This window comes from Solanum stenotomum, chromosome 8, assembly GCF_019186545.1.
Source record: "Solanum stenotomum isolate F172 chromosome 8, ASM1918654v1, whole genome shotgun sequence".
NCBI classification, from domain to species: Eukaryota; Viridiplantae; Streptophyta; class Magnoliopsida; order Solanales; family Solanaceae; genus Solanum; species Solanum stenotomum.
Genome location: NC_064289.1, coordinates 8,441,156 through 8,459,320, shown reverse-complemented (window position 1 = coordinate 8,459,320; position 18,165 = coordinate 8,441,156). Strand labels below are relative to the sequence as shown.

Below are 18,165 nucleotides of genomic sequence, written 5' to 3'. Positions count from 1 at the left end.
TGAATAAAGCAAATTCTAAGTTTACCACTATTAGCCACACAACTGATAATATTAGTTTTTAGAGAGAGAGGGCTAGCTTCCTAAAAGTAATCTACATTTTGACTCCAGGGCACAACAGATGTCTTCAGAAAGAAAGTTGAGACTATTGGTGATATTCTTTTACATGCATATCATTCCGATAACAACCTAATCATCAAAAGTCTACCCATAACGCCTTATAAGGGAACGCTGGTATGACATGGAAGAAGTCCCTTCCAGTATTGCAGCTTCTGATGAAGCATATTGCTGCAGAACTGGAGGAGCATAAGGAGCTGAAGGGCCAAAGAAGTAGTTGCGTGTAGCACTACTCTCGTGAGGTGGCAGCATTCCTCGCTCTACTCCCGAGTACAATTGGTAATTCCTGTCATTTAGCACCATGAGATGTGGCTGCGACACGACCCCACTTTGCATTGATCCATACCTGCCAATGGGACAATTTAAGATCACCCTTCTATATTTATTAAGTTTGAAAATGGACTGATACACTAAAAAACTAGAAACAGGGGAGCAATTTGTTTTTTTTTTTGGTAATAACTATGAAATATTACTATAGACAAACAATAATAATACACCTAAAGAGCACCTAACATCATATCCACCTTTCAGGAAGGGGTAATATGATTAAGTAGGCATCCGACTGAAGACAAAAAAACTAGATACATAACCTTTGAATCAGTAATCTGCATTTATGAGCTTTCCTAGATCCCTGCAGAAACTCTATCCTCTATATGATTTCTTTCTTTATCTGTGCCACTAAAAACTGATATTTACATTTACACCTCTAAACGGCTTCCAGTTTCTAGTTTGTCAAGTGTGATATATCATAGCACCCCACACTGCTGCTACCACTTACTTCTTGAATACTTGAGACAAACTCTTAAGCATGGGGCTAATAGTCTAACGTCAACTTAATACATGCTAGAAAGTTTAACTAAAGCCAGAAAGATGTCAAACGCAAGAAGATAATTTGAAAAGAGAAAGAACATCATTGCTGAATAGCAAATATACACCCAGTTGCTAACAGCAGGAAGTATTACTATCTTAATGTTATGCAAGCAATTGAAAACCTCACGTCTTCCGCTCCCACCCCACAGCTTCCAGAACTGAAGGGAAGAGAATAAAGAAAAGAAAGAAGGCAAAGGACACAAAACCTGTGATATGGATTCCGTATATCAGTTGAAATGCCTTGAGTGACATATGGTTGATGAGAATATGCATGCCTGGGAGCAGTCAACTGTTTAGGTTCTGCAACTGTAAGAGCACTCTCCATGAAGCTCGTGGTTCTAGGCCATCCATGCTGAGCACTTTGGAGTTCATAGACTCGTTGAGATTCCACAATGGGTGGAGGATGAACGTGCTGCATTCTGGTCATATATGGATTCTCCACAGAAGTGGGCATCGAGGAATACTTAGCATGATGTTCCATATACAAAGCAGGAATTGTATTTGGTGGTGGAACATTGGCCAATGATGAACCCACTTTTGCCTGGGGACAGGACAGCAACTTAACCCGGTCTTCCATAGCCCAAGCGGGTGTAATCTTTGGCATGTCAACATTAGCAAAAGACTGGCCCACCTTTTTCAGTGGATGGGGCACCGCTGTTGCTGTTACTGATGCAGGTAGGGGATGAAATAAAGATAATAAATTCCTCACCTGTATATTTTTGAAGTCCCTTAATGAACAGCAAGCTTTAAAGCATTTGCAAGACACCAACTAATGCTAAATATATCGGCACCCCATCTCTAAGAAAGAAATCACTTACTTGATGATCATTTAATTCGGGTTCAAACTTTCTGTCACGATAATTGCCCTTTATAGCGTGTCTGAAAGAGGCTTCTGGCAGGGGAAGACATTCCTTAAAAATTCGAAATTTCACCTGAATGAGAGCAATAGTATCATGAATCTTCGTAACTAATTGCATAAGCTAATTACGTGGATGAAGTGATAATTGTGAATCCAAATAACCTATATATCAAGCATGTCAATAATACCATATAAAAACCGAATAGCTAAATTAATACCTCACCAGTCCACGACCTACTGCAGCAACAAAAGAACCCATAACAAGGGATGGATAACCAAGTGGTAAAGACCCTCTACCTCCATATACAAGATTAGTTGTTTGAGTAACCAAGGGAACAAAGTGAGGAAGGACAACAGTTGGCTCCTGAGTGGGCAGTTTTGGGGTAGAGTGACCACATACAAAATAATCATAATAATAATGTGACAAATAAAGAAGCCATGATATGCTGTCCAAAAGAAAAAAGGGAAGCTATAATATGTCTCTTACTAAAACGATACGAAAGAATCACTCATCAACAACAATGTCAAGTGTTTATTGGTCCAAGACTCTAAGAGGTTGTTTGGTTGATCGTATCAGTATAATTTATCTCAACATAAAACCCAGTGTAACTAATGAGGATTTGGTTGGCCACATAAAAAAAAAAATCTCTGCATAACTAATGCAGTGTTTTGTTGGTGGTAATAAATAATATCTGCATTAAGTTACACAAGAATGTACGCATTAATTTATGCAGGATAAAATATGGAACAAGAATATGATATTAACAGTACAAGGATTAAATTATTCAAATACAAAAATGTCCTTTAAGTAAGTAATCCTTGCATAACAATCCCTTCATTATAGTTACTGCTTACAATTCCTTCATTATTAATCACTGTATGATTCCAAAAAAAAATATTATTCACTACATAAACAATCTCTGCAATTTTTATAATACACATATAACTAGTGTCCAAATCAAATAACCTCTAAGTTCAATGGTCAATTACAACATCGGTGTTTGGTGGTCTAAGACACTAAATTATCTACAGAGTAACAGTCGGAAACAAACTAGAATTAGAAATGCATAATCATGTATAAGTTGAGCAAAAGGCAACAGATTTGGGATGTAACAATTTAGAAAGTATCTTAGTAATATCCCTGTGACTAACAATAACAAGCTACAAACTTACACTGAAGACACATAAGAGTAGGCAGAAGGATGTGGAATAAACTAGCAATGACTTTCTACTGATAGTGACAACATCATAAAAATAAAAGCATCACGTGGCTCAAAGCTTCTTTATCTTTGGTATTATTCACATCAAAGCCTACGAACTTGCACAATGACTTGGAAAGATTAGAGAAGGGAAATTCTTAAGCTTGAGGGATTAAGAGCCAAGCAAATCATAAATGCAAGCAGGATGAATTTAAATCACATTGAGCCCCAAACTCATTTGTTACTATCATCATGCATTAAAAAATCAAGAAGTGGACAGAATTTTAAATAACTGACATCAAACTGATTTACCTGTGCTGGAAATTTGCCTCCAAAAGCAAGTGGTTCCAAGTTTATTATTCCAGTGGATGTTGCCTCATATACACCATACAGAAGCTTTGCTTCGAAATCAAACAGGAAAAGCTTTGCTCCTGGCTTAATCTTTTTTATCATTTCTTGTTTATTCGAAGGAAGCCCAAAAACACGGAATCTGTAACAATCATGTTTTGTATTTCTACCACACATGAATATAAAGCCAGAAATATCATCCTGCCAGTCAGATTCACACATTTCAGAAACTAAGAAATAGAACAGGCTAACCACGTATACTTTTGATGCCAAAATGATGCCGATAAAAATATAACATGCTTTTATTGTTACAGAAGGGTAATGATTTAAATAATGATAGAAGGAAAAAAAATAAAGAGTACTTCGGTGTCCTCAGATGAATCAATTTCTACAGCATCACCAACATTTTGCTCATCGACAAAAGCGGATGACAAACGAGGATGGTGCTTGGGTTCATCCTGCACTTGAGAGACCAGTAAATGAGGCTCCATAATGGATGGAGCATGAAAGTGTGGCATTCTGGTAATAGATGGATCCTGGAAATAGATGGGTAATGACATATACTTGACCTGATGTTCCTTAGCAAAAGCAGGATTAGTATTTAGTGGGCCAACATTGGCCATTGATGAACCAACTTCCTGAGGATACGACAACAACTTAACTTGATCTTCCACAACCAAGGCAGGCATAATCTTTGGCAAGCCAACATTAGCCAAACACGGTGCCAATGGATGGGACACAACTGCTGCTGTTGCTGATGCAGTCGGGGGACAAAATAAGGATAATAGACTCCTCACCTGTATATTTCAAGATTTTTTTTAAAGAAAATAAAGTGGTAAAGCATTGGTAAGTGTGTGAAATACATTGATACTCCATACTAAGAAAGAAATCCCTTACTTGATAACCATTTAATTCGGGTTCAAACTTTCTGCGATGATAATTGTTCATTATGGTGTGTCTGAAAGAAGATTCTTGCAAGGGAAGACATTCCTTAAAAATTTAAAATTTCACCTGAGTGGACAGACGAGCAACAGAAACATAAACCTAGTATCTAGTCACACATACCAATTAGGTGGAGAGAGTGATTTTCGTCAATCCAAGTAACTTGGACACCACAACAAATGAGTCACGATTAAGCTCAAAAGGAAAGAAGTTGTGCTACCCCGCACAACACAGTAATAAAAAACTTTAAAGCCTGAAAGTATCTGAAATAACTAATTATCCCTGTGACTACAACCATGATATGAAACAAATACACTCTGACAACACAAAAAAGTATACAGACATGTACAATAAATTATCAATGGCTTCCTACAATGGGTATGAGACAGTGGCAATGTTACGAATCTTTAGGGAAGGATCGATTCACAAGGCGATATATAAATCAGCTCGTTAAAGAGAGGCTGAAACCTTAGAATTCATTGAAAGAGAACTCCGATCTCTTCAGCTCTTCAAAGGGAGACTGAAACCTTAGAGTTCAATGGAAGAGAGAACTCCAATCTCCTCTATTTTGTTGAATTATGACTTACTGTTTTATTCATCAAAAGCCCCTTTAAATAGGAGTCTTATTACATCAATAGGAAGTCTAATTCTTATGAAAGTAGGAGACCAAAATCCTATTCCAAACTAATAACTATAACTTAACCTAATCCTTATGAAACTATGAAACATAAATCCTATTCTAGAATAATAAATAAAACAACTAAAAATATAATTAAATACTTAATTTAAGGGCTTCCAACGCATCCACAACAGGCAACTTAACAGAAATAAATGCATCACACGGGCACTAGAGAAGTAAAGGAACATAATTATCCCTCAGAACTTCCGCCTACCAGTAGGATACAATATCCACATCGATGGACTAAGCACTTGCCCCAATGACCTGGAAAGATTGGTGAAGAAAATTCTAGATGGGTAGAGTTTCTTAGATAAAGTATAAAAAAGAATTGGATTAGTTCTTGAATAATACACATACATGGCAAGCTTCAGGGTTAAAAAATCTAGCAAATCATAAATGCAAGCAGGATTAGTTCATATCACACTAAACCAGAAGGTCCTGATCACATTACCTAATACATCATGCATGTTTTAAACTAAGACTAATAACAATTGGGTATTTTATATAACTGACAACACATATGAGTTACCTGTGCTGGAAATTTGCCTCCAAAAGCATGTGCTTCCAAGTTTATTCCTCCAGTGGATGTTGCCTCATACACCCCATACAAAAGCCTCAACTCAATATCAAAGAGGAAGAGCTTTGTTTGAGGTTTAATCTTTTCTACCATTTCCTTTTTATTTGAACCAACCCCAAAAACACGAAATCTGAAACAATCGAGTTTTGTCTCTCTATTGCACAAAAATATAAAACCAGAAAGGTCCATGAAAGCTTCCTCGTCTTTCTCTTTGTCTTGTGAAGCAGCTCTACAAACGCTAGATGAATGAGCTGGAGAAGCAACAGAAGGGGAGACTCCTGCTGAGTCAATAATAGGGAGAAAAGCTTGATCTATCATACTACTTGGCTTAACCTCTGCATCCTCCATTTTCTTCATAAGTTTATTTTTTTAAAATTTAATTGACTGAAAGTTTTCCCCTTCTTTTTCCACTTCTTATCTTTCATCCAACTATGAGTGAAGTTGTTGCTTTGCAAAGGAAAAAAGCACAGATTAGATGTATGTGCTCCACAATGAGGAAACAGGGTCAAATTGAAGAAGCTGGAATGTATAAAGAGAAACAATGAATGTGCACAAAACAGTAATGATCAACCATATGCTGGTATCAGAGAAACATGACAAGAGTGAAACCTGAAATCTAGAAAGACAATGTGGACAGGGAAAATATGGAGTATGAATCTGGCCTACGGCTTAAGAAAGAACGTACATCCTGGACAATTTTATGTTGTACATCCTGGACAATTTTATGTTATATGCTATAGTTACATTTTCTCCGACTTTTTCTTTCTTTAGGATCAGTAAGCAAAACACCCATTTCTATGACTTGAAGAGGTCATTTCTAACAGCAATGTAGGATTTCTATGACATATATAATTTCAGCAATAGAGACGACAGTCTTTTGTTAAAGTATTGACTCACAACAATAAAAATTTAAAAAGACCAATGAAATCATATGAGATTTCAATATAGTTTTCATGTCGTCCTTAAATGCAACATGCATTTATTTTGTAAATTTAAATTCTCGATGAGATTTAAATTATCATTGTTTAAACTACTTGTTTTATCATATGCACCCAAAATGATTTAGATAATACAGCAAAGAGTAAGAGAAACTCAGCATTGAGTTCCTAAAATTTTGACCCAAAAAAGAAGAAAATTTTGAAGGAGAAGGTCTAAAACAAACTTTAGCCATTTGAGTGACTAAAAATTATTTCATTAAGGGCAAAAGGAGAATTATAAATTAAAGTTATTTCTAATCATAGAAAAGTAACATTCTTTGGGATAGTCTAAAAAAGAAAGTGTGTCCGATAAATTGAGATGGGAAGGATAATAATTTATGCTTAAAATAAAAAAAAGGAAAAAAAGTCAACAAAATCCAAATTAATAACTTTTACATGGTAATATATGGGTATATATGAAAAAAAATGCAGCATAAAATATGCCCGAGTAGAATCGATCTCACGTCAACCTTTCACCAGTGGCACCATGTGCTCCCTTTGTGTTGTGGGTGGCATGTTTAATATTTATAAGATATCTTATATGTATATAAACAAAATTTCAACCAAGCTCACCGGGTGTCGTGGCACCCCGTGGCTATACATAGATCCACAATTTGTTGTTTTTATCTACATGACAGTACACGGGAAAAGTCGTGCAGAGAGTAATTTTTACTTCCCTCCCTAATCTGTGGAAACAAATTGATAAACGCACATGTACAAGAGATAAATCATCCTTATAAAAGACTACCAATCCAAAAGGCCAAACTATTCAATGAACTAATAACTACCCACATGAAAACCCTACTATTGCTTTGCACATTGAAACAGTACATATTTTCTATCTTAACTTGCAAAGTCAGTTCGACCTCATCTCTCACTTCCCACATCGCCTAAAATATTGTATCCATTCCATTTACTTCTCTTTAACTGATAGAAATAGTAGCCACATAAATAACCGCGTATAGGAAAAAGATGTTTTAATTAACATAGGTTTAGAAATAAATGTCACCTGAATCTGACAGGTTAATTAGACATTCTATTTTCTCCCCGTACCTTCCCGCTAAAAATGATTCGCACCCAAGGGTTCAAAACTCAACAGAAACAAAAAACACTAGATGTTTCTTCTCATTTGTGCTAAACTTGGTGGACAGGTTACCTAGTACTTGTTGCTGGTGGAAGATAACACGTATCCTGTGGAATTAGTCGAGGTGCGCGAAAGCTAGCCTAGACACCACGTTTATCAAAAAAATAAAATGACTCATCACCACTCAGGGCTTTAAGTTCTAGTACAGTAGCTCCTAGCTCCATAACAGCACACCAAACTGAGCTAAAATAGACAAATTGGCTGAAATAATCTCCTCATTCATAATAAACCGCATAACTCATACATAAATTTGCACGCGGATGCTGAAACTGATCATAACACCTACCATTCCTCTACAAAATCAGTCCCATCATAGGAACCACCACAAAATAAATAGATTAATAAACCAGTATTTTCTCTTTGAACGAAAACCCCCTATTCAACTACCCATCCAAGAGCATATGGCTTCACCTATGAGAATTTCTACCAATTCTTCTTTTATTCATCAAAGCTCATCCTAATCTCCGTTGAGATTACTGCCTTATCCCTGTCCTATCATCTGTATAATGTCAAGCGAAAATCCGTTTCTCCAAAAAGAGAAATAGTAAATGTTCACACACATCAGGATACCCAAAAACACAAACAAACAAAAAACTCTTAAAATTCTAAACTCAACTATAAGTTATAGTCCACAACAAAAAATCCAAGCAACTATATGTAGTAAAATGTTCATGCATCAAAAGATAAACAGAAAAACCCCATTTCAATTCCAGGAACCTCTACTTCGGACGGTTACCAATAATCCAAACGAGGAATTGATATTCGACCCAAAAAATCAAGCTGAATTCTGGGCGATTAACGGACTAATGTTATTTGATAGCGCAAACAAAAAAAAGAAGTTAAAGTTAACTTTGATTTGAATTCTGCTATTTTTTCAGTAGAGAACAAAGAAGGAAAATTCAGGCATACCAGCGAACAACGAGCAATGCTTGTGCGAGTGAAGAGTTAATGGACGCAACTCCGTTTTTTCCTATAAATTCTCCTTTTGTTTTTCCTAAGTTGGCTTTGTATAGTCAGGTTTAGTGGTACCAAACAATGTTTTTCCCGAAAATGATTTTTTTTTTACATATATAATTTTAAATGCAATTGTCTCCATATCATTGCAAAAATATTTGTAAGAAATAATTTAGGCAAGAAAAAATAGTGTCTTAAGTTTGATGATAGATTTAAGATAGTGTCTAAATATATGGTGGATAGGACTGGTCTATTAAATTCGTTGAAATTGATATATCAAATATTATCGAGTTCTATGAAGGAAAGGTAATTATTCGTTGGGAGTCTCATATGGTGAAAAGTAAACATGTGAAAGAATTTGAAATATTAAATTTCTAAATTTAGCGAACATTCTTTTTTAAACGGGCCTAATCTACTCTGGAACTGGAATCAATGAGTTTCTAGATAGAGTTGTAGAGAAAATTCTTTGATGTTAAGTCTCTAGAAAATGATATTGTGAATATCATTAATGAATTTTAGGGAGAGGTCAAAAAAGATTTCTACACATATCCGGCTGCAAAGAAGTCAACAAGTTTTTTCGTACTAATACAACTTCCCAACACAACATTTCCCTTCCTCTAATCCTTACGAGAGTTGTTGAATTCAAATATATGATTGATTCCCTCGATAGCCTCTAGCAGAAAAGATACAAATTCGTTGGATTCCTCCGGCCACTATTGTTTTTAAGCTAAATATTGATGGAGTTTTCGTTCAGGCTAAACATATGGGTGGAATTGGTGGAGTCATTAGAGACTCGAGGGAATTGGGTTATTAGTATTTACACAATGATTTATGTCTACAGTCATGTAATGGCAGAATTGCAGACTCTTAATGACTCCACCAATTCCTACAGTCATATGTCTACAGTTGTGACTCTAGACATAAATCATTCTGTAAATACTAATAACTCGATTCCCTTGAGTCTCTAATGACTACACCAATTCCACTCATATGTTTAGCCTGAACGAAAACTCCATCGGTATTTAGCTTAAAAATAATAGTGGCCGGAGGAATTCGACGATTTTGTATATCTTTTCTGCTAGAGGCTATCGAGGGAATCAATTATATATTTGAATTCAACAGCTCTCATAAGGATTAGAGGGAGGGAAATGTTGTGCTGGGAAGTTGTATTAGTATGAAAAAACTTCTTGACTTATTTGCAGCCAGATATGCCTAGAAATATTTTCTTTTGACCTCTTCTTAAAACTCATTAATAATATTCACAATATCATTGTTTAGAGACTCAAAATCAAAAAAAAAGTTTCTCTACCAACTCTATCTAGAAACCCATTGATTCAAGCTCCAAAGTTAGGCTCGTTTCAAAAAGACTGTTAGCTAAATTTAGAAATTTAATATTTCAAATAAGCTCAAATTATTCCTTGTGTATTAACATTTAACGAATTAAATAAATCAGTCCTATTCACCGTTTATTTAGACACTATATTAAATCTATCATCAAACATAAGACACTAATTTTTCTTACCTAAATTATTTCTTACAAATATTTTTGCAATGATATTAAGAGATCATTGCTTTAAAATCATACAAGTAAAAAAATCATTTTCGAGAAAAACATTGTTTGGTAATTGGTACCACCAAACCTAACTATGTAAAGCCAACTTAGGAAATACAAAAGGAGAATTTACCGGAAAAAAATGAAGTTGCGTCCTTTCACTCTCACTCGCACAAGCATTGCTCGTTGCTCGCTGCTCTTGCTCACTGGTATGCTTGAATTTTCCTTCTTTGTTCTCTACTGAAAAAATAGCAGAATTCAAATCAAAGTTAGATTTAACTTGTTTTTTTGTTTGCGCTATCAAGGAACATTAGTCCGTTAATCACCCAGAATTCAGCTTGATTTTTTGGGTCGAATATCAATTCCTCGTTTGGATTATTGGTAACCGTCCGAAGTATAGGTTCCTGGAATTGAAATGGGGTTTTTCTGTTTATCTTTTGATGCATAAACATTTTACTACATATAGTTGTTTGGATTTTTTGTTGTGGACTGTAACTTATAGCTGAATTTGGAATTTTGAGATTTTTTGTTTGTTTGTGTTTTTGGGTATCCTGATGTGTGTGAACATTTACTATTTCTTTTTCTGGAGAAAGAATTACTTGGATTTTCGCTTGACATTGGTGGTTCCTATGATGGGACTGATTTTGTAGAGGAATGATGGGTGTTATGATCAGTTTCAACATCCGTGTGCAAATTTATGTATGAGTTGTGCGGTTTATTATGAATGCGGAGATTATTTCAGCCAATGTGTCTATTTTAGCTCCGTTTGGTGTGCTGTTATGGAGCTAAGTGCTACTGGACTAGAACTTAAAGTCCTGAGTGGTGACAAGTCATTTTATTTTTTTGATGAACTTGGTGTCCAGGCCAGCTTTCGCGCACATTGACTAATTCCATGGGATACATGTTATCTTTCACCAGCAACAAATACTAGGTAACTTTGTCCACCAAGTTTAGCACAGATGAGAAGAAACACCTAGTGTTTTTTTATTTCTGTTGAGTTTTGAACCCTGGGTGCGAATCATTTTTAGCAGGAAGGTACGAGGAGAAAATAGAATGTCTAATTAACCTGTCAGATTCAGGTGACATTTATTCCTAAATGTATGTTAATTAAAACATCTTTTTCATATACGCGGTTATTTGTGTGGCTACTCTTTCTATTTGTTAAAGAGAAGTAAACGGAAGGGGTACAATATTTTAGGCGATGTGGGAAGTGAGAGATGAGGTTGAATTGACTTTGAAGGGACTAAAAGCTCATGCTTCACACTTTCCTTGGTGTGATTGCATTACCTTTGCAAGTTAAGATAGAAAATATGTACTGTTTCAAGGTGCAAAGCAATAGTAGGGTTTTCATGTGGGTAGTTCTTTCCATTTGTTCATTGACTAGTTTGGCCTTTTGGATTGGTAGTCTTCTATAAGGATGATTTATCTCTTCTACATGTGTGTTTATCAATTTGTTTCCACAGATTAGGGAGGAAAGTAAAGATTACTCTCTGCATAACTTTTCCCGTGTTCGGTCATGTAGATAAAAACAGTAAATTACGGATCTATGTATAGCCACGGAGTGCCACGGCACCCGGTGACCTTGGTTGAAATTCTGTTTATATATATATATATATATATATATATATATATATATATATATATATAAGATATCTTATAATTATTAAACGTGCCACCCATAACACAATGAGAGCACATGGTGCCACTGATGAAAGGTTGATCCTTTCACCTCAAGGCCGGATGTAGAGGTTAAGCCAAGTAGTATGCTGGATCAAGCTTTTCTCCCTATTATTGACTCAGCAGGAGTCTCCGCTTCTGTTGCTTCTCCAGCTCCTGCATCTAGTGTTTGTAGAGCTGCCTCACAAGACAAAGAGAAAGACGAGGAAGCTTTCATGGACCTTTCTGGTTTTATATTTTTGTGCAATAGAGAGACAAAACTCGATTGTTTCAGATTTCGTGTTTTTGGGGTTGGTTCAAATAAAAAGGAAATGGTAGAAAAGATTAAACCTCAAACAAAGTTACCTATTTCAAAAAAAAAAAAGATTAAACCTGGAACAAAGATCTTCCTCTTTGATATTAAGTTGAGGCTCTTGTATGGTGTATATGAGGCAACATCCACTGGAGGAATAAACTTGGAAGCACATGCTTTTGGAGGCAAATTTCCAGCACAGGTAACTCATATGTGTTGTCAGTTATATAAAATACCCAATTGTTATTAGTCTTAGTTTAAAACATGCATGATGTATTAGGTAATGTGATCAGGACCTTCTGGTTTAGTGTGATATGAACTAATCCTGCTTGCATTTATGATTTGCTAGATTTTTTAACCCTGAAGCTTGCCATGTATGTGTATTATTCAAGAACTAATCCAATTCTTTTTTATACTTTATCTAAGAAACTCTACCCATCTAGAATTTTCTTCACCAATCTTTCCAGGTCATTGGGGCAAGTGCTTAGTCCATCGATGTGGATATTGTATCCTACTGGTAGGCGGAAGTTCTGAGGGATAATTATGTTCCTTTACTTCTCTAGAGCCTGTGTGATGCATTTATTTCTGTTAAGTTGTCACTGTCTCATACCCATTGTAGGAAGCCATTGCTAATTTATTGTACATGTCGATCTGTATGCTTTTTTGTGTTGTCAGAGTGTATTTGTTTCATATCATGGTTGTAGCCACAGGGATAATTAGTTATTTCAGATACTTTCAGGCTTTAAAGTTTTTTATTACTGTGTTATGTGGGGTAGTTTGCACACACCTTAACTATTCCATAACTTCTTCTTCTTCCTTTTTGATATGGTAGAATCAACTGCTAACTCTCTATCCATTTGAGCTTAATCGTGATACATTTGTTGTGGTTTCCAAGTTACTCGGATTGACGAAAATCACTCTCTCCACCTAATTGGTTTGCGTGACTAGATACTAGCTTTATGTTTCTGTTGCTCCTCTGTCCACTCAAGTAAAATTTCAATTTTTTAAGGAATGACTTCCCCTGCAAGAATCTTCTTTCAGACACGCCATAAAGGGCAATTATCATGACAGAAAGTTTGAACCCGAATTAAATGATTATCAAGTAAGGGATATTCTATCTTAGTATGGAGTATCAATGTATTTCACACACTTACCAATGCTTTACCACTTTATTTTCTTTAAAAAAATCTTGAAATATGCAGGTGAGGAGTCTATTATCCTTATTTTGTCCCCTGACTGCATCAGCAACAACAGCAGTTGTGTCCCATCCATTGGCACCGTGTTTGGCTAATGTTGGCTTGCCAAAGATTATGCCTGCCTTGGCTGTGGAAGATCAGGTTAAGTTGCTGTCATATCCTCAGGAAGTGGGTTCATCAATGGCCAATGTTGGCCCACTAAATACTAATCCTGCTTTTGCTAAGGAACATCAGGTCAAGTATATGTCATTACCCATCTATTTTCAGGATCCATATATTACCAGAATGCCACACTTTCATGCTCCACCCATTATGGAGCCTCATTTACTGGTCTCTCAAGTGCAGGATGAACCCAAGCACCAGTCTCGTTTGTCAACTGCTTTTGTCGATGAGCAAAATACTGGTGATGCTGTAGATATTGATTCATCTGAGGACACCCAAGTACTCTTTTTTTTTCCTTCTATCATTATTTAAATCATTACCCTTCTGTAACAATAAAAACATGTTATATTTTTATCGGTATCATTTTGGCATCAAAAGTATACGTGGTTAGCCTGTTCTATTTCTTAGTTTCTGAAATGTGTTCTTTTTGGTCCTGCAGGATGAATCTGACCGATAGGATGATATTTCTGGCTTTATATTCATGTGTGGTAGAAATACAAAGCATGCTTGTTACAAATTCCGTGTTTTTGGGCTTCCTTCGAACAAACAAGAAAGGATAGAAAAGATCAAGTTAGGAGCAAAGCTTTTCCTGCTTGATTTTGAGGTAAAGCTTCTGTATGGTGTTTATGAGGCAACATCCATTGGAATAATAAACTTGGAATCACTTGCTTTTGGAGGCAAATTTCCAGCACCGGTAAATCAATTTGTTGTCAGTTATTTAAAATTCTGTCCACTTCTTGATTTTTTAATGCATGATGATAGTAAGAAATGGGTTTTGGGGCTCAATGTGATTTAAATTGATCCTGCTTGCATTTATGATTTGCTTGGCTCTTAAGCCCTCAAGCTTAAGAATTTCCCTTCTCCAATCTTTCCAAGTCATTGTGCAAGTACGTAGGCTTTGATGTGAATAATACCAAAGATAAAGAAGCTTTGAGCCGCATGATGCTTTTATTTCTATGATGTTGTCACTATCAGTAGAAAGCCATTGCTAGTTTATTCCACATCCTTCTGTTTACTCTTATGTGTCTTCAGTGTAAGTTTGTAGCTTGTTATTGTTAGTCACAGGGATATTACTAAGATACTTTCTAAATTGTTACATCCCAAATCTGTTGCCTTTTGCTCAACTTATACATGATTATGCATTTCTAATTCTAGTTTGTTTCTGAATTTTACTCTGTAGATAATTTAGTGTCTTAGACCACCAATCACCGATGTTATAATTGACCATTGAACTTGGAGGTTATTTGATTTGGACACTAGTTATATGTGTATTATAAAAATTGCAAAGATTGTTTCTGTAGTGAATAATAATTTTTTTTTGAATCATACAGTGATTAATAACGAAGGAATTGTAAGCAGTAACTAATAATGAAGGGATTGTCATGCAAGGATTACTTACTTAAAGGACATTTTTGTATTTGGATAATTTAATCCTCGTACTGTTAATATCATATTCTTGTTCGATATTTTATCCTGCATAAATTCTTGTGTAACTTAATGCAGATATTATTTATTTCCACCAACAAAACACTGCATTAGTTATGTAGAGATTTTTTTTTTATGTGGCCAACCAAATGCCTCATTAGTTACACTGGGTTTTATGTTGAGATAAATTATACTGATACTATCAACCAAACAACCTCTTAGAGCCTTGGACCAATAAACACCTGACATTGTTGTTGATGAGTGATTCTTTCATATCGTTTTAGTAAGAGACATATCATAGCTTCCCTTTTTTCTTTTGGACAACATATCATGGCATCTTTATATGTCACATTATTATTATGATTATCTTGTATGTGGTCACTCTACCCCAAAACTGCTCACTCAGGAGCCAACTGTTGTCCTTCCTCACTTTGTTCCCTTGGTTACTCAAATCACTAATCTTGTATATGGAGGTAGGGGGTTTTTACCACTTGGTTATCCATCCCTTGTTATGGGTTCTTTTATTGTTGCAGTAGGTCGTGGACTGGTAAGTATTCCTCGATGCCCACTTCTGTGGAGAATCCATATATGACCAGAATGTAGCATGTTCATCCTCCACCCATTGTGGAATCTCAACGAGTCTATGAACTCCAAAGTGCTCAGCATGGATGGCGTAGAACCACGAGCTTCATGGAGAGTGCTCTTAGCATTGCAGAACCTAAACATATAAATACAGAATTTGTATATACTTACCTTGTTTGTATATTGACAAGCGAAATATACAAACAGACAAGCAAAATATACAAACGCAACCTCCATTTGTATATACTTACCCTGTTGGTATATTTGCAAGCGAAATATACAAATTGACAGGCGAAATATACAAACTGCAACCTCCATAACAAACAAAACTATAGCTATAGAACACAATTACCGAAATTATAGCTATAAAGCCTTATTATATCTGTTATATTTGCTATTTGTGAAATTTTCTCAATTTTAGTTAAGCATTCATCCAAACGAACTGATATTTTATGGACAAAGTTAAGTCGGCCCACCATTTCAGTGGGCCTCAAAACAATCAATCCAACCCATCCATACATGGGTTGCAAGCTAGGACAGACCTTCCCACCATTTCTTATTACTAGTCTCCGGGAACGTGCGTTGCACATTTGTCCCTTATTATTAAATTTCTATATACTAAAAAGTTGAGTTATAAAATAGGAAATGCTGAAATTAACAGTAGTAGTTTTACCATTTATATTTTATTCATTAAATAATAAAAATATACTATGAAGAAGAACATTAAATAGATGATATACTCGAGCATTTTTTGTTATCCTTCATTTGCAGTTCTCATTCTCTTTTCTTCTCATGTTGAATTGTGCAATTTTCTTCCTATGGTAACATCAATCTTTGTAAATTGGTTCTTAAAAAGCATATTGAAATTTTAATTTTGAAAGTGTTTTTACATAATAGTGGAGAATTGACTCTTCATATTCAACTTTTAATTTTAAAAAATTATGGGTATGAGTAATAATTAACATTCAATAATCAGGCAGAAGAATATCACATTCTCTTAAGTAAAATAATATCTCTAAGGCAAAAGTAAACATTCTAATTTGGATAATTACTACTTAACTATTTATGGGTCCAGCCAATAATCTAAAGACTGGAGGTTGACAATTTTCCAGCCATAGTTAAAATTTTACATTCAACAATAAATAACTTATCATCACAGTAAATAGACGTTTGATGCATACAATTTATAAGTTCTAAAAGACCTCATCAATTTAGTATATATACAAATGATATAAACACTTGATATATTACGAAACACACTTGCAACCATCACCAAAATTATTATGTCAATTATTTTTATTATTATATCACATATACATCTTCTTTATAACCTTAGATAAGTACTGTACATATGATTTATGGAGAGAAAAGAATAATACTCTTTTTTTCATAAAAATTCTCTTTGAATAATTAATATAAATTGAGCAACACAAACTTTTCAAAATAACTTATTCTAGATATATGGTCAATATGAGGAATGAATGTTTACACAAATAAATAATAGACTAATAAGGTCAATAGATTATACAATATAAACGAAAAGTTAAATAAAAATACTGCCTCAAAATCACATATTATGATCCATCCTTTATCTCCAATTCGGTGGCCCATTTTATTTTAGGGTATGGATTTTTTTTTTAAAAAAAATCATATGTGATTTTTCTCATTTAGTTATTCCTCTCTCTACTAATAAATAATAATCTCGAAATATATTTATACTAAAGTAAAACACTCTATCGAGAATCGCATATCAAATTAATTGATTAATCTTTCATTATGAATTTCATCAATAATTAAGAAATATAGTAGAACATGAATTGTATATCACTAATTTCTTCATGTAGGACACAAGATATTCCAATAGAAAAACAAAATCATAAAAAAGTATATTAAAATATTAAAAAAGGACATACAAAATACTTAGGCTGGACAAGGAGGAGTGAATAAAAACAAAAGGAAATTACTGCACATACAAAATGATGAGCAAGATTAAATTTTTGCTTGATAATCTCTTATCCTCCTCTTATCATTTACATGAAGACCATGCTAGGCATTTTATAGTAGTAGCTAGGATGACCTTTGAGTAGATAAAATTAATTTGCATTAAATTAGTTCAATGATTTTAGTCCATATCAAATCTATTTAATGAAAAAACTCTTCAAATACTCTTAAACTTTACAGCAAAAGAGAAATTAATTATTAATGTGAATTTGATTCATGCACCGATTTAAATGAGTTATTTATTAAATATTTAATTATATTTTATAACATTTGTTTTAATTAATTTATATAAGGGTAAAATGGTAATTCAACTTTGAGCTTTAAATCTTCCCACTTATAATATATATATATATATATATATAAGATGATATGATATGATTTCTAGCCTAAATTTACAAAAAACTTAAATAGATACTTCTTCTGTCCCATATTAGTTTATCATTATACTAAATATAGTTATTCCATATTAGTTGATCACCTTATTAAATCAAGATTATTTTTTTTTATATTACCCTTGTCATTAATTCTTTTTTAAAGTATTCACATCTGTTTGTAAGATTCCTAACAAGTTTTTAAAGGACGAATTAGTAAAATCATCTTCATTTCTCAAGCACC

General features: G+C 34.4%; 1 protein-coding gene and 2 pseudogenes across 2 annotated transcripts; 2 read left to right on the top strand and 1 right to left on the bottom strand.

Annotated features, from left to right (window-relative positions):
• On the bottom strand, positions 1 to 6,224 carry LOC125872338 (uncharacterized; annotated as a pseudogene). The gene is made up of 8 exons (XR_007447124.1): positions 5,541 to 6,224; positions 4,288 to 4,401; positions 3,960 to 4,187; positions 3,752 to 3,848; positions 3,355 to 3,608; positions 1,803 to 1,916; positions 1,191 to 1,693; positions 1 to 460 (listed from the first exon to the last, which is right to left on the bottom strand). The product of XR_007447124.1 is annotated as an uncharacterized LOC125872338 (transcript).
• Positions 6,225 to 11,965: 5,741 nt separating this feature from the next.
• Positions 11,966 to 12,434, top strand: LOC125872328 (DCD domain-containing protein NRP-like). Its single transcript, XM_049553048.1, has 2 exons — positions 11,966 to 12,222; positions 12,265 to 12,434. Exons 1-2 carry the CDS (start codon positions 11,979 to 11,981, stop codon positions 12,432 to 12,434), a joined length of 414 nt encoding a protein of 137 aa, XP_049409005.1. The 5' UTR covers positions 11,966 to 11,978.
• Positions 12,435 to 12,679: 245 nt separating this feature from the next.
• On the top strand, positions 12,680 to 16,015 carry LOC125873430 (uncharacterized; annotated as a pseudogene).
• The last annotated feature ends 2,150 nt before the right edge of the window (positions 16,016 to 18,165 follow it).